The 25,642-nt window shown below is 44.3% G+C and overlaps 1 protein-coding gene across 2 annotated transcripts in view; it reads right to left on the reverse strand.

Moving 5' to 3' along the window:
* Window positions 1-25,642, reverse strand: part of DPYD (dihydropyrimidine dehydrogenase) — a 1,875,594-nt gene that overhangs the window by 708,346 nt on the left and 1,141,606 nt on the right. Inside the window, exon 14 of one of the 2 annotated variants that reach the window (XM_068239759.1) lies at window positions 9,821-9,996. The exons of the other annotated variant lie outside the window; for it this stretch is intronic. Within the exon in view, the coding sequence (XP_068095860.1) occupies window positions 9,904-9,996 (93 nt within the window). The 3' untranslated portion in view covers window positions 9,821-9,903. Of the gene's footprint in view, window positions 1-9,820; window positions 9,997-25,642 lie in introns of those variants that run through there. 2 annotated transcript variants of the gene reach the window in all.

Raw genomic sequence — 25,642 nt, forward strand, 5'->3', positions numbered from 1 at the left:
CCAGTATAGATAGTTAGGCAGGGCCTGGCTGGCACAGTAATAACAATTACCAAGATCCAGCTGCAACAGATAGGGCTGTATAATGTCAGTGAGCAACACACACAAAAAAAACAAACACATCAGGAAAACATTAGCTCTCAAAAGAGCTGTTGAGGGGGGCTATTTAACAATAACAATCAGCCAGGAGCAAGCCAAGAGCCTAACTAATCTTTCCGTAGGAGAAAAAATCTGCAGCAGCTCTTCCTAGTCTGTCTATTTGCAGCAGGCACACGAGTGAGTGTCATGGCCAGCGAGCCTGCCTTATATAAGGGGGGGTTGGGCTCCAGGGCTTAGTGTAGCCTGAATGGCTACAATGTGCCTGCTGACTGTGATGCAGAGGGTCAAAGTTGACCCTCATAGTGCATTATGGGGCGAATCAAACTTCCGAAAAAGTTCACCTGGTGCAGGTGAACGCAAACCTCCAACGTTCGCCTAGAACCGTTCGTCGGCGAACCGTTCGCTACATCTCTAATTAGAAACAGGGTCTGCCCAGTAAAGCATAAACAATCAGATTAATACACCTCCAGCTGTGCCTACATCTTTCCATGATGGCTGAGAAAAACTGGAAAACTTTTAGTTTTCTTCAATTTAAAATGGGCTGCCTGCCCAGAGACATGAGCAGTAGCTCTATAGTCTGCACCAGTCATATTGTTGCTAATGGACAGATACACTCTAAGGCTTAGCTATAGAACTGGATCTAACACACAAGTAACCAGGATTTTTGAACTTTACAGGAGCAAGGGGTCAAACATTAATGTCAGGGCCAGATTTAGGGGAAAGCCAGGAAAGGCATGTGCCTAGGGTGCCAGAATCCACCTAATCTTAAGTGCGGATGGTGACAGATTGACTGCACCTGTCAACAACGCAGTCAACAGCCCTGAGAGGAGCCGCTCGACGAGTCGAGTTGGAGTGGTGCAGGCTGGTGGAGCGAGTGAGCTAGCCTGCAGCAGCCAGCATGCTGCAAGCAGACTCTCTACTGTAACCCCCCTCCCCCCCCCGGCAGCTTCCTGTTAGTGGCTGCATCACTTAGCTCAGTGCCCCTCTCTCCCCCCTTCCTCGAGCCTACCCCCGCACGTTCCCGCAGAGCAGGAGCAGAGACTGTCTCTTTAACTCTCCAGTCTTCCAGCGTCAAAGCTTCCTTTGTCCCGCTGCCGCTGGGCACCTCTCTCTTGCTGGAGATTCCCATCATGTGACTCGCTGGTAACCTGCCGGCAAGTCACATGTGAGAGACGCTGACTGTAGAGAGAGGCGCCCAGTGGCAGCAGGACAAAGGAAGTTTCGGCCCTGGAAGATTGGAGAGGTAAAGTGACTGTCTCTGCTCCTGCTCTGCGGGAACGTGCGGGGAGAGGCTCGGGAAGTGTGTGTGTGGGGGGGGGGGGGAAGAGGGACAGAGGACATCATCTGCACTGGTTGGGGGGTTATTGAAGAAGTCTGGCTGAGGGGAGTTCGGGAAACATTCACTCCCGCCCCATACTAACAGGGGGACACAACATAGCATCTGGCTACATATGGTAATGGGGGGTATGTTATAGCATTTGGCTACCTGTGGTAATGAAAGGGGGGGGGGGGTTGATGACATCTAGCTACCTGTGGTAAGGTATATGGCATCCTGCCACCTGTAGTAAATGGGTGGGATGATAGCATCTTGCTACCTGTGATAAGGGGGGGGGGTGATAGAGGGATAGCATCTGGCTACCTGTGGGTAAAGAGAGGGAGGTGATAGCATCTGGCTACCTGTGGTAAAAGAAAGGGGGGACAGCACCTGACTACCTATTCTAAGTTGGAGGGGCAGCACCTGACTACCTATACTAAAGGGTGGGACAGCATCTGGCTACCTATACTGGGGGTCATGAACATATTCAACCCCCCAACTGCTGCCTGGGACCCTATTTTTACTCATGGCTGTGCTCCCATGTACAAGTGCAACTGTACTGGGCAAGTATGGTGCTCACATTCCCGTTAGCACAAAAACAGACATGCACGAAAGGCTTTGTGCTTCTGGGCATGTGCGGACCATACTTGAGACAAGACAAGACAAATAACATTTATATTGTGCTTTTCTCCTGGCGGACTCAAAGCGCCAGAGCTGCAGCCACAAGGACGCGCTCTATAGGCAGGAGCAGTGTTAGGGAGACTTGCCTAAGGTCTCCTACTGAATAGGTGCTGGCTTACTGAACAGGCAGAGCCAAGATTCGAACCCTGGTCTCCCATGTCAGAGGCAGAGCCCTTAACCATTACGCTTTCCAGCCACCACAAATTCAGTATGGTTGTACACAGAGGGGAGTGCAGCTACAAGGAAGAAGAGAGTCCCAGGCAGCAGTGAGGGGTCTGAATTTGTTCAGAGGGTCCAAGTGCAGGAACAGTGGACTGAGTTTTTTGTGTGTTCACAGGTTCACTTTAAGACTTAATGCTGGTTGAAAAAGTGTGTGTACACTTGGGGGTGTTGAGATGTTGTTGGTTGGGGGGGGGGGAGGGTTGGTAACAGTGGGCCTTGGGCGGTAAAAGGTACAAATCCGGCCCTGATTAATGTTGTAGTTCACACTGCTCATGATGTCCATTAGCTTGTGCCGATAATACTTTCTAGCCAATATCTATGTGTAAAAAGAGGCTGAGAGTATATATGTTACACGTAGAGTTTCCAAACCCTGTCCTCAAGGCCTGACACCAACAGTACATGTTTTGTAGAATACCAGATACATGCACAGGTGAGGTAATTCGTGTCTTAGTAGAGCTCATTAACAACCTCTGTGGATTTCCACAAAACATGCACTGTTGGTGGCCCCTGAGGACAGGGTTGGGTAACCCTGTTTTACAGGATATTCTGTAGATGATGTTTTAATGAATAAACTTAATACACTAAGGATGTGCACACCAGAGCGGTTCGGCAGCGTTTCTCGATCTGATTGCAGATATGGAAACGCTTTGGTAATGTATTTCAATGGGCTGGTGCACACCAGAGCGGGAGGCGTTTTGCAGAAATGCATACTCCTGGGCTGCTGCAGATTTTGGATTGCGGAGGCGTTTCTGCCTCCAATGTAAAGTATAGGAAAAATGCAAACCGCTCTGAAAAACGGCAGTTCAGAGCGGTTTTGCAGGCGTTTTTGTTACAGAAGCTGTTCAGTAACAGCTTTACTGTAACAATATATGAAATCTACTACACCAAAAACGCTTCCCAAAACCGCAAAATGCTAGGTGAAACGCTACAGAAAAATAAGAAAAAGCGTTTCAAAATCTGCTAGCATTTTGCGGATCTGCTAGCGGTTTTTGGTGTGCACCAGGCCTTAGTAGAGACTTAACCCTCTGGGCGATACAATTGCATCGCCCAGGATACAATTGCATCTCCCAGGAAGGGGCACAGCACTTTTTTTTTTAATTTTTAATTTTTTAAATCATGTAGCGAGCCCTGGGCTCGCTACATGTTAGCCGCTGCGCAGCGGCATCCCTCCACCCACTCCGATCGCCTCCGGTGATCAGAGTAAGCAGCAAATCCCGTTCAGAACGGGATTTCCTGCTGGGCTTCCCCGGTCGCCATGGCGACGGGGCGGGATGACGTCACCGACATCATGGACGTTGTGACGTCAGAGGGAGACCCGATCCACCCCTCAGCGCTGCCTGGCACTGATTGGCCAGGGTGCGGAAGGGGTCTGGGGGGGAGGCTGTGCGGCACGGCGGGTAGCGGCGGATCGGCGGCGAGCGGCGGCGATCGGAAGTTACACGCAGCTATCAAAGTACTAGCTGCGTGTAACAAAAAAAATTATGCAAATCGGCCCAGCAGGGCCTGAGAAATCCTCCTACGCGATATACCCCGAGCTCAGCTCGGGATTATAGCCCAGGAGGTTAAGCATTTCACTCTTTTTTATTAATTATTTTTCTTTAAAACTTATTGTAGTATTGCAGAAATTAATTGTATATGGAAGTGAATTAAACAACATATGTGAGTTTTTGAGCCTTTTTCAGCATAATTTTTGTTGAGTGCATTGCTCTATTGGCAGGGCTGGATTTTCCATAAGGCGCTATAGGCACGTGTCTACAGGCAGGTGCCTGATGATGGAAAGGCGGCTCTCACCCCTCCCCTAGTGACACCCTCCTTCCTTCCCTATGCAGAGTCCCGAGCAGAGCATAAATGAGAGTTTACTCACTCGGCTCTTGGCATTCCACTGATGAGGTACCCCTTCAGTCAGGGTCACCACTAGACACTTAATACTGAAGCTACCTAATGCTAAGGGACACCTGTAGTTACCTGTTATGGGCAAGGGAGAAGTGACAGCTGAGCCAGCCAGCACACTTGCAGCAGGGGTTTGTAGTCTAATGGAGGGCACAGTCTAAGGAGCCAGGACATATGTGCCTATAGGCTCCTGTGATGTAAATCCGGGCCTGTCTATTGGGTGTGGTGGAGGCTTGATTTCAACTCCCTGTGGATACATATTGGTTTGCTAACCATGGATAAAGGATTATACAGACACTTTAAAAGACTACTGCATTGTGCACAATCTGGAAATTTAAGGATGTGAATTATTTGTAAAATGCAGGCTGTAAATTAGAATCTTTGAATCTTAGAATCTGCATGTATTTTTATTGATTTAACTTGCATAATGCATTGCCCGATATATCCCACTTGTTGCTACAGGTGCCAACACCTACAATTTGCAGTACATTCAAACCAGCACCATAACAGTATTAACTAAGCACTCTATCTTATTTAACAGTATGTGAAGATTGCATTTATAACCAGCATGCTGCAATAAACCTTGACAAGAATATTGTGTTGTGTTGTTAAGGCTATAAGTACAGCTTATATTATTTTTGTTTGAAGAAATAAAATTGAAATAACCCCACATTACCATATGGATTTGAATGTCAGGTTACAAAAAAATCCATTTTCCAAAAGATTTCAGGGAGACAGAATTGCACTGACTTAGGAGGCCAAACATCCGTCACAGTGTCTGTGACAGAATAATCAAAGCAACGCCACTTCAGAATACCAATGCATGCTGAATAAAGAGAAAAAACATGGAATATCAATGGAAAGAGAAAAAAAAATAATAGGTCGCTTTAACTGGGCATATTTTTTTTTGTTCCAGAAGATGTTTCATCAAAGAGCAATTTCTTAATTTCTAATAGTCTGGAGAAAAAACACCTTAGAGGAGATCTAATTAAAAAGTATAACTACATCGGACAGCAATTTAAAGGATACCTGAAGTGACTTGTGACATGATGAGATAGAGATGTGTATATGTACAGTGCCTAGCACACAAATAACTATGCTGTTTCTTTTTTTCTTTCTCTGTCTGAAAGAGTTAAATATCAGGTACCTAAGTGGCTGACTCAGTCCTGACACTGATAAGAAATTACAACTATAAAACACTTTCCTAGCAAATGGCTTCTGAGAGCAAGAAAAAGATAAAAAGAGGAATTTCTTATCAATGAGGGTCACACTGTAGTCACTTCCTGTCAAAGTCAGGACTGAGTCAGCCACTTACATACCTGATATTTAACTCTTTCAGACAGAGAAATAAAAAAAGGAACACAGCATAGTTATTTGTGTGCTAGGCACTGTACATACACATGTCTATCTCATCATGTCACGTCACTTCGGGTATCCTTTAAAAGCTTGTCAGATGAGCTTTTTGTCCCCAGGCTTGTGCGGTGGACTAGGGCAGGGGTCCCCAACCTTTTCAGGCCCGGGGACCACCTTCTGACCAAATTTTATTCTGGGGACCGTCGGGGGGGGGGTGCGCGTCCTAGTGGACAGTGGAGCAGGTTACGGGGGGACTAGGGTGCAGTGGCATAGCTAACATAGAATAGTGCCCAGTATGGCTAGAATAGTGCCCAGTATAGCTAGAATAGTGCTCAGTATAGGTAGGTAGTGCCCAGTATAGCTAGTATAGTGCCCAGTATAGCCAGTATAGTTGCCCAGTATAGCCAGTATAGTGCCCCAGTATAGCTAGTATAGTGCCCAGTATAGCACCCCAGTATAGCCAGTATAGTGCCCCAGTATAGCTAGTATAGTGCCCAGTATAGCGCGCCAGTATAGTGCCCCAGTATAGCCAGTATAGTGCCCCAGTATAGCTAGTATAGTGGCAAGTATATTGCCCCAGTATAGCCAGTATAGTGCCCCAGTATAGTTAGTATAGTGGCCAGTATAGTGCCCCAGTATAGCCAGTATAGGTAGGTGGTGCCCCCCACCCGTCCCCGACGCTGTTATTACCTTAGCAGCGGCCGCTCTCCCCTCTCCGGCGCGTGTACTTTCCAGCAGCGTATCTCCCGGCTGCTGTGTGATGCTGCAGGAAGCAGGGCAGCGGCTTCCTGTAACGTTACTATGGGAACCGAGCCCTGCTTCCTGCTGCATCACACACAGCAGCCAGGAGATTACGCTGCTGGAAAGTACATGCGCCGGAGAGGGGAGAGCGGCCGCTGCTAAGGTAATAACAGCGGCAGGGACGGGGGACGGGCTGGGGGGGGGGGGGGGGGGAGAAGAGGACAGTCCTGCAGCCGAACTGGGAACTTTTTGATATTTAATTAAGGAAGGTTTCTTTACAATAAGAGTGATACATGTGGAGTGTATTCAGAGACAAGCAGGTGATAACACCAAGAGGGCTATAAATGTAATTGATTGGCTTGACGCCTTACTTGGTCTTACCTGTTTAGGATTATGGACTGTTTTGGATTTCAGGGGGCCTTTATTTCTGCTGTACAAGGTTTATATTGTGATCTGGAGGCCACTGTCAATGATCTCGAGGCCACTGGTAATGTTCCTATCGCTCATTCCCTCTATCTCCCTTTGAGTAACGGGACCCACCAGGCTTGCCCCTGCTCTCCCCTTCTATTTGCTCTTACTATCGAGTCTCTTGCAATGGCTTTTAGAAGCAAATAATCCAGATGTTAGAGGCATAAAGATTTATGGGCAGTCTTAACAATATCACTCTTTTCAGACAATAAATTATTGTTAGTCATGCAACCCTTAATCTTCCTTCCAAACTTGCTTAAGGAGATTCAAGAGTTTGAAAGTCTCCCAGGTTTGAAGATAAATCCTGGCAAAATAACGGATGCACTTCCCTTGCATATTCCACCAAATGATCTAAATTCACTTAAGCAACATTTTCATTTTAAGTGGAAGTTAATAATGTAGTAAACTTTATGAGCATCACTTTTCCCCATATGTTCAAGAAGATTACTAAGGAAATAGCTGAATGGCGTACATATAATCTGTCCTGTTGTGTTAGAATGTATACCCTAAAAATGAATGCAATTCCTAAACTCCAGCACACATTCCTAGAACACAATTAGTTCACTTTCAAAAATAAACTTATAGATGTACTAGCTGATGGCCTGTTGTTGCTCGGGTATGTATTTGGCTGGTGTTGGCTCCACCCACTTTTTCTAAACCTAACACACAATTACTCAATTACTCAATGACCTAGTTTGTGAGTTTTGTGGTCTTTGGCATCAGTAATTTGCATTGAAATGAAACAAATCTGATTGGCTGTGGCTCGAACCCCTTTTCTATTTGAATTCCTGTCACTCAATGACCAACTGTACCAGGTTTGAGGCTTGTGCCATTAACAGTGCAAGAATGGCAGCAATGAAATATTCCCCTTGAAAAACAACAGGTGAATTTTGATTGGCTTTTGTAGGCTCCACCCACTTTTCTGAATATTAATCCCAGTCACCCAGTGACCAACTGTGCAAAGTTTGAGAACCCTACCCTAAACAGTGTAATAGTGGTTGCAGTTTACATTTTCCCAGTGAAATTTGTATTTGTCTCTGCCGACTGGTGACCCGACGTTGCCCGTGTATGTATTTGGCTGGTGTTGGCTGCACCGACCTTATCTAACCCTAACACACAATTACTCAATTAATGACCAAGTTTGTGAGCTTTGCAATCTTTGGCATCAATAATTTGCATTGAAATTCAATAAATCTGATTAGTTGTTTGTGGTTCCACCCCCTTTTCTGAATTTGAACCCAGTCACCCAATGACCAACTGTACCAGGTTTGAGGCTTGTGCCATAAACAGTGGAAAATGGCAGCAATTAAATATAATCAGTAGGTGAATTTTGATGGGCTTTTGCCAGTGAAATTTGTATTTGTCTCTGCCCACGTTTTGGTTATGGGGATACAAAGTATCCTATATGTTATTCCAGGTAATGTACAATGCGTGTGCCAAATTTCATTCAAGTTCGTTCAGCCATTGTTGCGTGATTGAGTAACAAACATCCAAATATCCTAACATCAAAACTTTCACATTTATAGTATAAGTAAGATTTGGTCTAAACATAGGCCTAGAGTTTCACGGTCTGTCCTGGAGTCTAATATGTCAAGAGGTGGCTTATTGGTTCCTAATCTTCAGCAGTAGTATTATGCAGCTCACTTAAGCCAAGCGGTGGGATATTTGAGTAGTATATTTGAGTGCTCTGAAGTGTCTCCTTTAGGCCAGGGGTGATAGTGCTATTCCTATACCTAAATACTCCTTGAGTTCCATTAACTTCACAGTTAGCCTATGAAGAAATCTAAGGTTTAAAATAAACCAGAGATCAGTAAAGTCAAAGAATCAATACTTACTTGGGGCTTCCTCCAGCCCCATAAACAGGTGTGAGGCCTTCGCCCTCCTCCCGCGGTCTGCTTCATTTGTGTCAGTCTGGGTCTTCTGCGCATGTACGGGAGGGCCACGCATTCGCAGAAGACCCAGATTGGACCCGACTGAGCCAGTTACTGGGGCTGATTGCCGCTGAATGGCAGATCGCGGGAGGATGGCGAGGGACTCGTACGTGTTTATGGGGCTGAAGGAAGCCACAGGTAAGTATTGATTCTTTGACTTTACTGATCTCTGGTACACTTCAGCTCTTCCAAACCTGGCATATCTGAGTGGTAGTGTCCCATTGTTTATGTTTTATGTCTGACACCACACACTTAGTAATTAAACTACAATGTGCTAATGACAGAGGCAATAAGTATGAGTTGTAGTCAGTTTCAAATAAATGAAGAGAAGTGGCTAGAAAATACAGGATCAAAAGAAACTACGGAAAAATATAAACTTGTCTTAGCTTTTATGCAAATAAATCCCCAAACAACTATTATCTGAGATCTTATCTTCAAAAATACGAAGCTGACATTTAGAGGTTCTGTCTGTAGGTCACGACTTTAGCCAGTGTACAAAACAGCAACACAAAACCCTCTTTCCAATTTCTACTGATCTGATTTCTCTTTTAACGTCTTCAAACACCTGTTAAAACAATTATCAAAACGGAACCTAAGTAAACCACAAATGGTGAAAGAAAAACAAAGTTACATGTTGCGCCAGAACAAGCTAAGTACCTGTGTGTACGAGACTAATTGTTTAATTAGAGAACACATTCTCTAGAGCTCAAACCATGTGCTACTGTGTGTGCTTATGTGGAGGCAAGCCATACTGCAGAGTGCCTAAGGCTATGCAAAAACCAACCACACTGAGCAATTATGTAAATTGAGGCAGTGACTTTCAATAAACTTGATACTTAGAGACGGAGCAAGCTTGGGGCACTTACTTCTTGACAGATCCTTGACATGCGCCTTCTGCACAAGGTAATAAAAAGAATACAATCAAAAATGTCAATGAAGACTTAAGTACAGGTAGGCAGGGAGATCATCAGATGTGCATAGCTGTCAACCTTGTTATCCAAGGTATCATTCGCTGTGTTATTCCAAGATATCAGCATGGGTTACCTTTCTGAAGTAGAACTAAGCCAAAGACTTTTTTTTTTCTTTGAAACATTTTTCCAATTTTTATTGTTATTGTGAGGAATATTTAGCAATAGCATCTGAAAGAAAATCTTAGGAAAGTTCAAAAAACGTGTGCAGAACAGTCGCAGCCTTCTAAGGGCTGGTTCACTTTGGCTTTAGTGGCGTCCAGTTCAGCAGTATCTTGTTCGGGCTGTCGGCTGGTTGTAGGCTTCCCGTCGTGATCAGCATTTTTTGTCCCTGTAGGGTGACATGAAGACATGGAGGTAATCGACCCTGGGCGCCGCATGTAGCATCCACGGTCGCCTGAAACAATGGGGAAAATCAGGATTGGAATGCCGCATTCATGCATACTCCGGTAAAAGACTGATACAAATGCTCCCATTGACTTGAATGAGAATGTTAAACGACGAGTCCCCGATGCTGGCAGTAAAGCCCGCCGAGTGTCCGGGTGAACCAACCCTAAATCTAGTGCTTTGAGTCCAACAGGAGAAAAGCTCTATTCAAATGTTTCGATTATTATTATTATTTTTATTATATCCATCACAAGAGGGTGCAGTTTCCTACTACACTGTTATAAAACAGGAGGTGAAAGGGGAGTTTCTCAGAATTGTTACAGTCTGTGAAAGCCTGTGAGAGAATACTGAGGCAACTCTAGTAATACAAAATAGGACTCAAAATAGGATTGTAATGCTAATATACAGTAGCAGCAGCAGCAGCCAGAGCTCTTCTTAGGGTAATGCTGGGAATACACGGTTCGTTTTTGCCTTCGTTTAAACCTTCGATTCGTTCGGTAAACGAATCGAGTGTTGAAAACGTATGTGAAAATAGTCATAATCTCATTATAGTTTCGATTAATAGACCCCAAAAACGAACGACTAGTGATCGAACATGTTTGATATTATCTCTCTTTATCCATCTAATCGAGCCATTGGTAGGCTTGATGGCTGTTCAGATCGATTATATATTCGTTTATGCTAGTCCGTCCCTGTAAAAAGGGATTTTCGTTTCGTTTCTTTGCAGCCTTCGATCATTGGAAAAACGAAACCATCAGAATCGAAAAAAAAAACGAAACCGTGGGTGGTGATATTAACCGTATGACCGATTATTTCGGGATCGAAAAGGACAAAAGGCACAATCGAAACGAAGGTTTAAACGAAGGCAAAAACGAACCGTGTATTCCCAGCATTAGGTGGACTGAAGTAGGTCAGTCTAGACATTGCTTTTGTAGAACAATGTGGCTCTCCTATTTCACATTATAGTTGCTGGCTTGTCTTTATAATGAAGAGCTTTGACCAGGTATTAGGACATAGGTATTTATACTCAAAACTTCACCCACTGCCAAACCCGTGATATGCAAATCCCAGCATGACTCACACTGCAAGTGTGTTGGCTGCCACCATTCCCAACCATCACCTCTCCCTCCCCCTTCCCTTGCCTGACATTCCTGTGCTCACATCAGGGCTGGATTTACCATAAGGCACTGTAGGCACGTGCCTACAGGCACCTGATGATGAAAGGGCGGCTCATTCCCCTCCTTAAATGCCTCCCTCCCACTTTACCTAGGCAGAGTTCCGAGCAGAGCTTAAATATGAGGCTATTAACCTGGGTCTTGGCATTCCACTGACCAGATCTCCCTTCAGTCGGGGGCACCTCTAGCTATCAAATACTGAGGGCACCTGTAGCTACATATAACTGGCAAGTGAACTAAGGGAGAAGTGACAGCTGTGCCAGCCAGCACATTTGTAGTTTCATGGAGGGTGAAGTCTAGGGTGCAAGGACATCTGTGCCTATGGGCTCCTGGGATGGAAATCCGGGCCTGGCTCACATTCTTATATAATAGGCAGCAAGATTTGCTTTTAGATTACCTGTTGCAGTAGTTGTTTGCTAATGGCAGCACTCCTATAGTTTGCCATGTTCTTAGCTGCTGAACCCATTTCAACATAACGTAATATCTGCTTCCCTTGATCTCGCTCATAGTTGAACCTCAGTGTGCCTAATATTTTTCACCAGCCTGCCTGACCTTGATTGTGCTAGCACAGGCATGGGCAAACTTGGCCCTCCAGCTGTTCAGGAACTACAAGTCCCACAATGCATTGCAGGAGTCTGATAGCCACAGTCATGACCCATAAAGGCAAATGCATTGTGGGATTTGTAGTTCCGTAACAGCTGGAGGGCGGAGTTTGCCCATGCCTGTGCTAGACCATGGTGCATGCTTGGACCTGCTCCCACAGTAGCAGTTATTCAGTGCACCCATACCTGTTTACACAAAGCCTCTTCCAGTGTTTATGTTTTACTATATTACACTAATGTCAGTCAGTGAAATTGTATCTGTTACATATAAAACCCCAGGTATTTATTATGGATTACATAAGAACTGGGATGCAAATACTACATATAAAATCATCTGACTTCAAGTTTATCATGGTTAAGGGAGATAGCAACAATTGATGTACGTTTCTTGGCTGAAGGCCACGTCCTCCGAGGTCAAATAATTGTATACAGAAGCCCAGTGTGATTGTACTAGAAAATACACAGACAAAGGAATCACAATAAAGTAGGGAAACACTTATGTAATCATTAGAGATCTGACTCAAAAGAAAGGTTAGACCAGTCCCACAGTTGTGTGTATGTATGTATATTTAATTTCCTTTTCTCCCATTTAGTTGACTCTTGGGTTTTTGGATTAGTTCCCACTAGACTGCTTATAAAAACTGGCATTTTGCATGGTAGAGTAGGACTCACCAGATTGGGGACACTTTGGCGCAGTTGGTGAGCCTAAGCTCGTTAAAGCGTAACCAAGAGCCCCTGTCAATGTTTTCCTGTTGTGTGCTGCAGCCCCTCTGTAATTATATATTTCTTATGGAGCTTGGGGACCTCCTGTGCTGCATGCATGCTTTGCATAGAATTGCATAAAAAAATGTGGTTTGTGCTGCTTACCCCTTGGTACATATATATATATATATATATATATATATATATATATATATATATATATATATATATATATATATATATATATATATATATATATATACACGAGACACACACACAGTCAGTCCTGGTCATTCATTGTTACATTTGCACATATGTGTCCATATAGGTTATTGCTTGTTTTCAATTCCTTAGCTACTGAAACTGGAACTATCAAGCATTTTATGTACTGTTTTCACATAACAATAATAACTAGAAAACAGAGGACGTTGCTTTCTGTAAAGAATGAATGTGTGCCATGCCAGCAGAATCTTTACTCATTTGGGTCAAAACCGTAGTTTATAAATGGTCATGCTATGTGTCAACTTAAGGGATTTTTTACTAAACAGTCAAGTGCCAAGATGTTTCTGACTATTGTGGTGCCTAAAGCAAAAACTCAAGTGGAGACAAACACTGGGTGTGAAAAGATACAAAGCATCCTAAGCAGCACCATGCAAGCTTTCAATCTGGAGTCACTTAGCAACTAGATGCTGCTTGGTAACCAGGCAGGCAACACTTGAAAACGAATGTCCAGTGCCTGAGCAACACAGGCATAGCAGGGTTCACCAAGCTGGGCCAAAGCAGTTTACTGAAGAGGTGACTGACCAGAGGCTATTTCTGCCTGGGAAATTGGGGGACGGCTTAGACTAAATCTATACTGTAAGATTGAGACTTTCAGAACTTGTTTTTTTAAACTTAAACAGGAACTATACTGAATATAACTTTATGATTAAAATTGATATTTGTTTACAGTATTAATTTATGAATTATTTGGTTTGACCATTGTAAAATTTTACTTCACCTTGATTTAGATTCTTAAATGCTTGATGCTGGTGTCTTTACATTCAGCAAGGTGAATCACTATGAGATTTCCCACCCACTGTGCAGTGAGGAGTCATGTGGAGTCATGTCAGATGATCTCCCAAAGTGCTCTGGGGCAGAAGGCTGCATGACGTCTAAGTGTATGCATCACTGGAGTGAAAGGTTATATACCAATATATGGCAATACACGGTTGTATGAAGCATTTTTTCAGGCTGTCACCAGGATAATAAGTATCCTGATTTGCTGTTGTTGCTATGGTCTTTACAGGCCCTCTTTAACAACAAAAGCAATGCTTTAGTCCAGTTCAGACTTACTGCTACTCTGCGGCTTCAGCTCCCTCAACTAACGGTTATTTACAGTAAGTAATTGCCGGCCAGCATATGTATTTTCTCTTGCATCTGTGCATACAACAACCTCTTTCTGGGGCTCTCAGCACCCTCCTGGATCAGCCATGCTGTCGGCACTTGGAACACGTGGCCTAGGCATGCTGGGATGCTAGCTGGTGCAGACTCTGCCTACCTATATTTTTTTACAGCCAATTGGCTGCTTCGTTAGGGTGGAGAAGCGTTCCTCCTCCGCACTGAGTCACATTTGACCATGGCTACAGCTGTGCTCAGACACAGGGCTGGTTCAAGTAACAATTGGGCCCTAGGGCAAAATTAGCCTGGGGGCCCCCAACAGACACCCCTCGACCAAAAAGCATCATTAGAGGCCCTTTGTTGCAGCCAAATTTCCCTACTGGGCCTCTGAGCTGGCTGATGACCCTCCCCCAAACACCTCCCAACTTAACAGACTCTGCAGAGTCCCAGGGGAGCAACAGTTAAGATGGGGAGGGACACCTTGGGGGCCTCTACAGTCTCTGGGGCCCTGGTGCATTTGCCCATTTTTTTCTATGGTAGCTCCGGCCCTGCTCAGACATCACATGTCCTGTTTAGGGATGGCGGAACATGATCGCTGACAATAATTTCCCAGGAAATAACTACCATTTGCCATTCTCCTTTTACCGCATTTCCCAGCCAAAATTTCCATCCGCATTTAACATTGAAGTCAATGGTTGCCGCCTTTAGCGGTTAATAGCGAATCCCCCATACATGCTAGAATCACCGAATTTGCACTGTATGTTAAGAAGAACAGTGGGAACAAGCTGAATTTTCTTTTTTTTTTTAAATCTAGCTTTTGATATTTTTTTGAGACGCAGTTATAGGCGGTTAAGTGACAATTAGCATATCGGTATTGTAAATTTACATATTTAAAAAAAAAAGAGCAGTGAATTTTATGAAGGGGTTTCCAGATGGTCAGTACTCAGTGTCTTATAACCACCTGGAAACCTCGTGGAACTTGCAATGATTTGGCCAGGGATTGCCGTGCAGAAGACCCCCAGATGCCTGCCCCCTCCTCTCGTGAAGTATAGGGATACTGGTGAACCCCTTACCTATTTTCACAAAGAGTTAAAAAGGAAATAAAAAGGCAACAACGAGAAAAGTCCTTTAATAGTTTTAATCCCCACCAGACCGCCTAGCGCCAATCAGCGGCGGGAGGATGGTAGCCCCAGGACCGCCTAATGCCGATCAGCGTCAAATCCTAGGGGCGGGAGATTAGCGGGGATCTGCGTGTGCATCCTCGCTTTCATTACAGGGTTACGCTTGGAGATAAACCTGCCAGCCAGCAATCACAGAGAAGAAGAAAAACACTTTTTTTTTGTTTATACAGCACTGCGATCTATGCGCAGCGCTGTAAGGGGACAGCATAGTGACAAAGCTGTCCCCTTGAGTGGCCCACAATGTGATGCCCTCTCCTAGGCTCATGCCTATGAGAGGTGATCACTGTTTGGATCTTGAGGGGTGGGGGGGTTAAATAAAAAAATAACAAAATTTAATTAAAAAGAATGTTTCATAAATTGTTTAAAAAAAACCAAAACCCTGCAGCAGCATTCAGATGCCTCCACCAGAAAGCTCTCTTAGTGGCAACAAAAAAAGAGCAGATTGATTTGTGTGCTACGTTGTATGGCCCTCTTAACTACTCGCCGACCGCATCACGCCGATGGGCATGGACGCGGCGGTAGCCCCAGGACCGCCTAACGCGATCAGCATAAGGTCCGTGCGGTGTGTTTTGAGGGTGATCACGCACGCCAATGCGAGTGCATACCCGCTCTGATGGCGCCAATGCAGTAAGCTGCGCTGGTAGTATCCAAATCGCTGCAAGGCCGATGCAAAGGCTGCAGTGCGTGACCACACGATCCGTGGAAGCCTATGGCTGATGCAGTTAATGTGCACGACAGGAGCATGATGCAATGCGAAATGACTAGAATCCCAGTGATGTACTTCCTGCCCAGTAGGGAGTATGTCCCTAGCTGAGGGGTGGCTCTATGCATATGACATCGAGCGAAAGCTGGTCGCTACAACCACCTCACACACTTACAATCGGGAGGAATAAAGCAGCAGGCCATACATGTGACAATTTGAAGGAAGAATCCCGCTAAACTGACATTACAGGCAGCTTACGCATATCAGAGTAAAGGCATAGCTCCTTAGTCATGTGCTATGACTATGAAGCTATGCCTTTGTTCTGATATGCATGGGCGTTGCTAAGATCCAAAGAGATCCAGGTCACTTTTGGGCACTCCAGAGGGAAATTGGAGTGTGGGTGTGATCATGGGTGGAGCCAAATTTACATGAACTTAACAGAGGTCTAAGTAGGCCACCCAGCAAAATGTTGGATGAATCCCCCTTCTTCATTATTACAAAAAAAAAAGAAAATACAGCGTATCACATAAATATGCAGTGTCACTTAAACATAACTAGGCAGAGTTACCTGGCTTCTGTGCTGTCTAGTCTAGCTTTCTGCTGGGCAGGCTGGCCTGCTGACACGTTATCTGACCGCCCTCCCCCCATAGCATTCCCCGACCTTCTAGTGGACCCCCTCCCATGCTCCCACGGGCCTCCCATTGAGGCACCGCAACTCCCAGCATGCCTTCATAGAAGAACCACAGCTCGCTACATGACCCCATAAAGGCATCAAAGCACCCAGCATGGCACCACAACACCTAGTATGCCCACACGGAGGCACCATAGCACCCAACATACCAGCAGTTGATGCACCACAGCTCCCAGCATGCCCGCCATTGAGGACACCACAGCTGACTCTGCCTGGGGGACATCCAGGGCATCCCAGAATAGATCTGGGGCATGTGCCACTGATCTTTGGGGCTAAGAACACCCCTGCCGATACGCATGAGCTGTAATGCTGTTTGTCCACAGATGCTACAATAAAAATCTGACATTAACTCTACAGTTGGTGTAGCAGGATTTTTCCTTTGAATTGTCTATGCATACGACCCTGTCGTCGCAACTGACAAGCAGAACATCCAATTATTTGCAAAAGCCAGCCTTTGACCTCAGCTATACTGACCCAGCAAGGCTGAATGTACCTCGTAGATGCTTGGGTGCTTGCCTGGATACACCAAGCTCTTTATCACCTGTTTTCAAAGTGTTAATTTCTAAATAATGCTAACGTCGTTTTTTAAATAGAAAAAAAATTCTCAAACTCTTTTCTACAGCATTTGCAATAAACACAATAGGGCTAGGTTCCAATGACAAAACATGAATTCTTCTGTATGTCATGCCCCACACAGCATTCAGCCTTGACAAACAATTACAGGATATCACATTCAATGATATACAAAAAGCTAAGCTTAGCTGAAGGTTGAAGTTAGATTTGGAACAAAAGATTCTTTCAAATAGATGCTGAACTCCAAACCGCTTCATACCGCTCTTGCTTATTGAAAGGAGGGGGGGGGGGGAATCAATTTTTATTTTATATACACATATGCTGTTGAAGAGAAACACTGCAAATGTACTGAAACAGTTTCTATGATTCTGCTTTTATAAAACATGTTTGCTTGATGTGATGCGTGTTTTAACATAGTTTCCAGAAACCTATGTATATTATTATTTTTTTTTTTTTTATCAAATTAGGAGTCCCCTCTGTGCAACACGAACTTATGCTGGAGGATTGTCTTTTCCATTGTGCAGCTACCCATTTCCATTTAATTTCCTAATTTTGCCTCTACAGATGCATACCCTAACCCACCCCTACTTATGCCTAACACTAACCCACCTCCTCCTACACCTAAAACTAACCTCCTCTTACCTATGCCTAACACTAACCTCCCCCTACCTAGGCTTAACATTAACCTCCTATATACCTACACCTAACACTAACCCACCACTAACTATGCCTAACACTAACCTCCTATATACCTACGCCTGACACTAGGATCCTCCTTACCTACGCATAACACCAACCTTCCATAAACCTACATCTAACACTAACCTAGTCCTACCTACACCTAATACTAACCTCCCATGTACCTACACCTAATGCTAACCCACCCCTACCTACGCCTAACACTAGCCTCACATACACTTACACCTAACACTAACCTCCCATATACCTATGCCTGCCACTAACCTACCACTACCTATGCCTAACACGAACCACCCCCTACCTACACATAACACTAAACCACCTCTACCTATGGCTAACACTAACCTCCCATAAACCTATGCCAAACACAAGCATCCACCTTACCTACATATATCAATAACCTCCCTTCTGCATACACCTAACACTAACCCACCCCAATTAAATCCAACCTCCCCCATACCTACACCTAACACTACTCTATGTATGCCTAATACTAATCTCTTCCCTACCTATGCATAACACTGAAGTACCCCTACCTATACCAAACACCAACCTAACCTCCCCTCTATGTACACATAACAATAACTTCTCCCCTACCTTTGCAAAACATTAACATCAGCACAAAAGAAAGGCGATTGGCATTGGTAATTAGGGAATGAAGATGGTAGCCTCTGTAGTACTCTCACTTCAAGCAGGGTCAGCCCAGTTCTAGTCACAATGGGGCAACTGGGCAAAATTAACTTGGGGCACCCTTGTCAAACCCAACTAACAGATCTGTCCCCTGTAAAGTTGTATTAGGGGCCCCTTAGTTGCTGCCAAATTCTCCGCCAACCCCCAGGGGCCCTGATCCGGCTACTCCCATCCCCCCCTAACTGTATTGTGGCCCCAAAATCTGCAGAGATTTTGGCAGTGTAGCAACTCACCTGTTTTGGCTGGCTTGCTCCTCCATTGGTCCATGGCTCTGTGAGTTCCTGTCTTCATCCTCTGAGGAGCACCTCTACTCCATGACCCAACACAGGTTACTTATTATGTAATATTTACTGGGTCACTGACAAGATGCAGCTAACAGGGATAAAGGCGGGAATGCACTGAGCACTGGCCTAAGAGAGGAGTAAGTAAGCCAAGCCAGAAGAGTCACTACACTGTCAAAATGTCTGCAGGGGCCCTGGGAACCCCAGTAAAATTGGGGAGAGAAGTGGGGGTCCCTGGCAGCTAGCTCGGGGCTATGGGGCAATTGCTCAGGTTGCCCCTATGGTAGCACCTGCCCTGATGTTAGGTTCCCTTTAAAGAAACTAACAGCAGCTATCTGGTATGTAGCAGGCTGCTTTAAGTCCCATGACTATGTTTTTTTTTTAAAAACAGATATTTTTACCTGCAAAAGCCAGTTCTAACTAAAAAAAAGATAACATTTGAGCATTTTACTTACTAAATATAATCAAAAGAAAAAAATGTTCTGCATTCTACTGAGCAATGTAGGTTTTATTTAAAGTCACTGCATACAGATGAAATCAAAGATCCCCACAAGCTGACAGCTGTTTCGTGCTGGTAGTCAGGCTTCCTCAAAGCTATGGGATGGTTGCCATGGAGCTAATAATGAATAGGGGGGGGGGGGGAATACCTCATTGTAGGGCCCTATATTTGTAGCTGTGTGCCTGCAATCACATTTTTAACATTTTTTTTTCTTTATTCCAAGGAAGGACATTTTTTTTCAATTGTCTGCAGCAGACTGCCCTACAAAGGCTGCGTGGTCTAATTAATATTTTAACATATCCTTTGCCAGTTTCAAGAACTGTTTTAATTACTATTTTCTCTCAGGAAAATTAGATAATCAATGCATTTATAATTGTTGAACATGAAGTCACTTAAATTATGCAAGCTGCCACAGATTCATTCTAACATTTTGGATTACTATCAAAAAAATCATGTAGTTTCTTTTGAAGTTATACAAAAAGGTACCTTCTTATCAGCATTCATGGAGCCCTGCACAGAACTGCAGACGTAATTTTAAATTATTATTTTTATTTTTTATTATTAGTATTTTTGGCGTACATATTAGTACGCTGCCGTTTAGCTGGGCGCAAAGTGAGTAGAATAAAGGCTCACCCTGCTGCTGCTTCAATTCCTGGTGGCATTAAATACTATTCTCCCTTCGAGTCGTAGAAACTCCGATGGAGAAGTAATTTGGCGTCCGGCGATTTCTGGATGCCCAACTCACCCTTCCACGGGCACGTACTATAGCAATAATTTAAGATCTCAATTGTTGTCATGCACAGAAAGAGTTGGTGATAAGTCTTCAAATGGGGAGAGCTGTTCTAGTGATAGCCTTCAAAAAGGAAGAAGAAGACCATAGGAGGCCATCTATTTAATCAAATCTTACATCCCTAGTGTAAGAGGTAGCGGAACCGCCGCCAGAACGCACGTGTTGGCGGATTCCGCATCTCAAACAGGGGCCTCTGCAGTCTTGCTGGCGGGTGGAGTAGGGCAGGCGGCGGAGTCCGTGAGCTCGGCGGACTCCGCCGCACAGTTGCTGCCTGGGGGGTCGCCCGCTCTCTCGCCGGCTCAGAGTCTCCGCATTACGCGCGCACGCACGAGGAGACAAGAACTTTATGCCTGCAGAAGGGGAGTCAGCTGACCAGGCCGGTCAGCTGACTCCAGCAGAAGTGTGGATTGGCTGGGGCTCTGGGGCGGCGCTGAGTAGCTCTCTGGCTACTACATATAGGACTTGCTGGTCAGTAGCAAGTTGTCTGCTGTCGTGAATACTTAGGTGTAAACGCTCAGACCTTATCTCAGTCCCTAGGTGTTGATACCAAGGACGTCACACCTCAGTTTAGGATTATATTGAATATTTATCTGTGTTTTGACTCTGGCTATCCCTGACTACTCTCTCCTCTTATCGATCTTGTACCTCTGCCTATCTGATTCAAAGTTGCCGACCCTGCCTGTTTACAGACTCTGAATCAGCCTTCCGTTCCTGTACTGTTGCTGTGTCTCTGTTGCCGAACCTCTGCTTGTCTGACCTTTCTCCCTCCAGTGGAACGTCTCCCACTGGTGGGCTATCTCTGAGGCTTGCCTCTCTGAGACGCCTGCCCTTGCAGACGATTACTGCCAGGGGCCGAGATTCCTCTCTTTGCCTGGTTCGAGGATCTCACATACGGGGTTCCCATTCAGAGGTAACCACACCTCTGAGGAATTGCCGTGTGGTGGATATTTCCACAATCTTGTTATGTATTACTGTCTTCATTGTCATTTATTGTATTTAGTGGCCAGAGGTTAGTTACACTTGTATTATTGGTGATTCTGCAGATCATCAATAATCAGGTGACATCTGTATTATTGGCGATACTGCAGATCACCAATAATCAGATTCTCTCTGGTTGCTGACACCGATCCTTACACCTAGTCTGGTATCCACACATTGTAAATGAAAATGGTTGTAAATGTGCTTTAAAGAACCTGTGCAGTCTAAAATAAATATTCTCTGGATCCTCTTCTCATATAAAGTTATAATTACTTGCTTACAACTCACCCTGGTTCACATTCTCAAAGTTTTTAGAGTGTTTGCTTTTTTTTCCCTCTGTGATGGGATTAGGATTAGTACATGATCTCCTAGAGTGCTCTGGATAAAAGGCTGCATGAAATCATACATAACCTAGAGGGCAACGTTGCATAGATAGATAGATAGATAGATAGATAGATAGATAGATAGATAGATAGATAGATAGATAGATAGATAGATAGATAGATATGCTATGTCATGGACAGGTGCAGGAATGTCCATCATTATGTCATTATCAATTAAGCAAGTCTTTGAGTTGATTTCAGGTGTGGTGCTTGCATGTGGAACATTTTACTGTGAACAGACCACAGGTCTCTGATGAGTCACGGAGTGACGAAACCAGTAAGGCGTGGCCTCTGGCGGAAGTCGGACTGGGAGACGCGATAGGACTAACCTGCAGGCTGCTCTTCTCTGGGACTTCCGAGAATTTTTTATATGCGCATATGATCTACCAATTTGTGAGTGTAATGGTATGCTTTTAACCTTTTAATAAATACAGTATTATGCTATGTTGGTGTTTCTGCTTGAGTTCAAAGGGACGCTTGAGGAATCTGGAGCCAAGGAGGTTTTGTTTTGAATAAGCGCATGTTGCTGGTCGCTGAAAGGTGAATCAGTATCTATATCTGGTGAGCGTACAGTTATACTTTGGCACCAACGGTGGTGGGAACACCCAGGTGTTTGCATTTTGGCACAGGGGTGAGGCTGAGGGATATCAGTCACATTTGTCTATCTTTTGAAACTGTATTACACTATGTCCACACCATCTGCTTGAGTTTCAGATACTTGCAATAACCAGAAGATCTGTGGAACTGTATGAGCTGCTTACTATGCTGATCTGTAACATAATCAGCCATCTCACTCCGTGAGGGATTTAGTGGAATCATTGTTTGAAGCTGAAGTGTTTCTGACAGCCATTGACTGTTGATATACTGGACTTGTATATATGTTGTGTCACATGTAGAGCGCCTGCACATTTTTATCATATAGGTTTGCTGGATTACTTGTGTTCTCCATAGCTGTCTAGGTCAGAAGCAGGGTCGGACTGGGACCCTGGGGGCCCACCAAAGAAATTTCAACCTGGGGCCCACACATCCCATGATTGTGGTGAAAAAATGCTGTGACCATGCACCGGAAGGTGGGCGTGGTCATGATGTATTATGGATAGGGCCAAACGTACATGATCTTAGAAGCATTGTAATTCAGATACACTGCTGCCCAGCAAAACTTTGCATAGAGTCCCCTCTTTCAATATAAAGTAATGTCCTACTTTGCAGAGGTTGCGACCGCATCGGGACCCTTGGGCCAAAGGGGCTCTGAAGGGCCCTCCCTCAACTGCAATATTAACTCTCTATTGGTCCTTTGCTCATAATAATCACTTCTATAGATACTTTGGACAATGGTAATCATTAACAAGCTATTTCCCTTCCCCTTCTTACACCTCTGACACTGTAGCTACCATTGGCAAGTTTTGGTGCATCGTATCAATTATGTATAGAGTGCTTGGGGGGCCCCAATGTAAAATTTGCATAGAGGCTTACAGCTCCTTAGCTACGCCACTGCTCTCAGCATGAGTGATTACAGCACTGAGAAGAGAATTTTTGTGCTGCAGGCAGCATTTTGGAGCTCTGTCAGACAAAGAGGGGGGGGGGGGGGGGCACCAGAGACCTGGAGGGGGGGCCCACCGAGGGAAACAACTGTACTACTGTGGCCCAGTCCGACCCTGGTCAGAAGAACCTTAGTTATTATCTGGAAATTACTTAGTACAAAGTGGTCAAGAGATACATTTTCTGTTTACTCATGTTTATTAAAAAATACAACAGACATGACAATAACATAAATTCGAGAGAGAAGCACTTTGTTTCTGGCTCTAATACTGGCATTTTATTTGGCCTGAGGAAATGGACACAGACCCACGAAACGCGTTGCCTGGGCGAATTAAAGGGACTCCAAGGAGTAACAAATAACAAAATTTAAACTTAACTGGGGCTTTCTCCAGCCCACCGTAGGTCGGGAGGTCCCCGGCATCCTCCTGGCTCCTCTCCCGGTCCCTCCGCAGAAATCACGACCAGCGACACCGGGGCCCAGTGTCGGGCTGACACTTCCTGAATGATGACGTTCGTCATCATCACGGCGGCTGGCGTGACAGTACTTGGCATGCGCGGTTTTCTAACTCTAAACTGTGCATGTGCAATACTGTCACGCCATCCATCGTGATGACGCGTAGCACCCGGCGTGATGCCGATGAGAATCATTGTTCAGGAAGTGTCAGCCCTATACTCAGCCCCGGTGTTGCCGGTCGTGATTTCTGCGAAGGGAGCCGGAGAGGAGCCAGGAGGACACCGGGGGACCCCCAGACCTACGGTGGGCTGGAGAAAGCCCCAGGTAAGTTCCGATTTTGTTATTTATTACTCCTCAAATTCCCTTTAAAATTCATATTCATACGAATTTGTCCTTATTGAGGTAAGCCACCTCTGTTTTTCCAATTTTAGCGGTTTTTAACTCAGTTTTATCATCTTTTCATCTGGTAATAGCAATACAGATGGTCTAAATATAAAATGGACTGGAATCTGACTCAGTGCAAAGTGGCCAAAAAAATCAATTTTGTATGGTTTCCATCATCAGTTTGCCATGCCCCTGAATTGTACCCAGAATGCATGCTATATAATCTAAAGGGGTGGAGGGTGCTATTGTAGGTTAGTCTCAGAGATTCCTATTTCACCCGCTGCTAACCGGTCACGTGTGGGATCCCACTGACCCACACGAAACAAGAAACACTAATATTGAGCAAAAGACCAATTGCGCTGGGTATAACTGATCAGTATTTTAGACCATCAATAATAATAGATGCTTATGCATAGAATAAGTACTTTAAAATATATAGTTTTATTCTTATAAAACATGTATCAAACAGTTGTACTCATGAAGTATACTCATAAAAATATGTTGCATAAAACGACATAGGTACGTACCAATGTAATCAATAAAATTGCTTTGAAATATAACACACATCCATTCAAGCACACTCAGACCTTCCAATGTGTAAAAAAGGGGGAAAAGATGTGTGAAGTGGATGGGTGTAGGGTTACTTGGGACAAATACGTCGTTTTATGCAACATATTTTTATGAGTATACTTCATGAGTACAACTGTTTGATACATGTTTTATAAGAATAAAACTATATATTTTAAAGTACTTATTCTATGCATAAGCATCTATTATTATTGATGGTCTAAAATACTGATCAGTTATACCCAGCGCAATTGGTCTTTTGCTCAATATGCATGCTATATAATGGCTGTGCAGTTTCCAAAGTAAAGGACACGATCATAACAATTTTCTGGGCATACAGCAGCTATTTTGATACTTGCAATACATTACCCAATCAAATGCTATCACACAACATCTTTAGGAGATGTTGTGACTTTACGACTTCTCCTGTCCACCAATTTCTATTAATTCTTGTCACTGAAAGTCTAATAGCTGTTTCCCCTACACTGGTTCTAAATGCAATATTTTACACTGTCATCATTGGAACAGCTTACATTTACTACAGGTTTTCTTGTTCAATGAACCACAATCACTTTCATCAATCATAATATTTAGTATTTCTCGGTGTCCATAACACATAATCCATATTCCATTGGTGCACATGTTGTTGTCACTTTCTTAAATGTATGATTCTCTTTGTGCCAACTCAAATCTACTTCCACGGAACAGCTTTAAAGGACTTGGAGTTGGCAAGACAGATTCCTCAATTTAGTCTGTCATCTTAAATGCATTTGCTGCTTGAAAAATTTGTTTATGTTGGTTCTCTGAGGCAGCTAAATTTCTCTGGCTTGGAAGAAGGATGTAATGGACTTTTATCTTCCAGAAATCAAATGAACAGCCCTATCTAGAATCTAAAGCATTGTTAATACAATTTAAGCCATTAACTGCTATAAATAAGATGTTTTTCTTAACATCCTATAATGTGACTTCACAGTTAGGGCAATGCAATACTTTTCAAAGGGATTTTTCTGTAAAATAGGAACAGGTTACTAGTGGAAGTCTAGTAATATAAAGGGGGTACAACAAAGGAGGTCCCATGACTTTTTGGGGTGCTTATTTAGAACTGTTATATTTACATGTTGCAGTGTTTACTAGTGAAGTCTGGTATTTCTCTTCTCTGTCCCCTCACCTATGTAAAGAGAACACGCAACCACCATCCATGTACTCCCCAGGGCCACTGCAACAGGCCACATCTTGGACCTCCTGTGCTTCTGCTGCCACTGTGGCTATCACCGGCTGTGCAGCCGCCAGATTTGTGTCACACCTGCCCTGTCTGACCA

The sequence above is a fragment of the Hyperolius riggenbachi genome, chromosome 6 (assembly GCF_040937935.1).
Source record: "Hyperolius riggenbachi isolate aHypRig1 chromosome 6, aHypRig1.pri, whole genome shotgun sequence".
NCBI lineage: Eukaryota > Metazoa > Chordata > Amphibia > Anura > Hyperoliidae > Hyperolius > Hyperolius riggenbachi.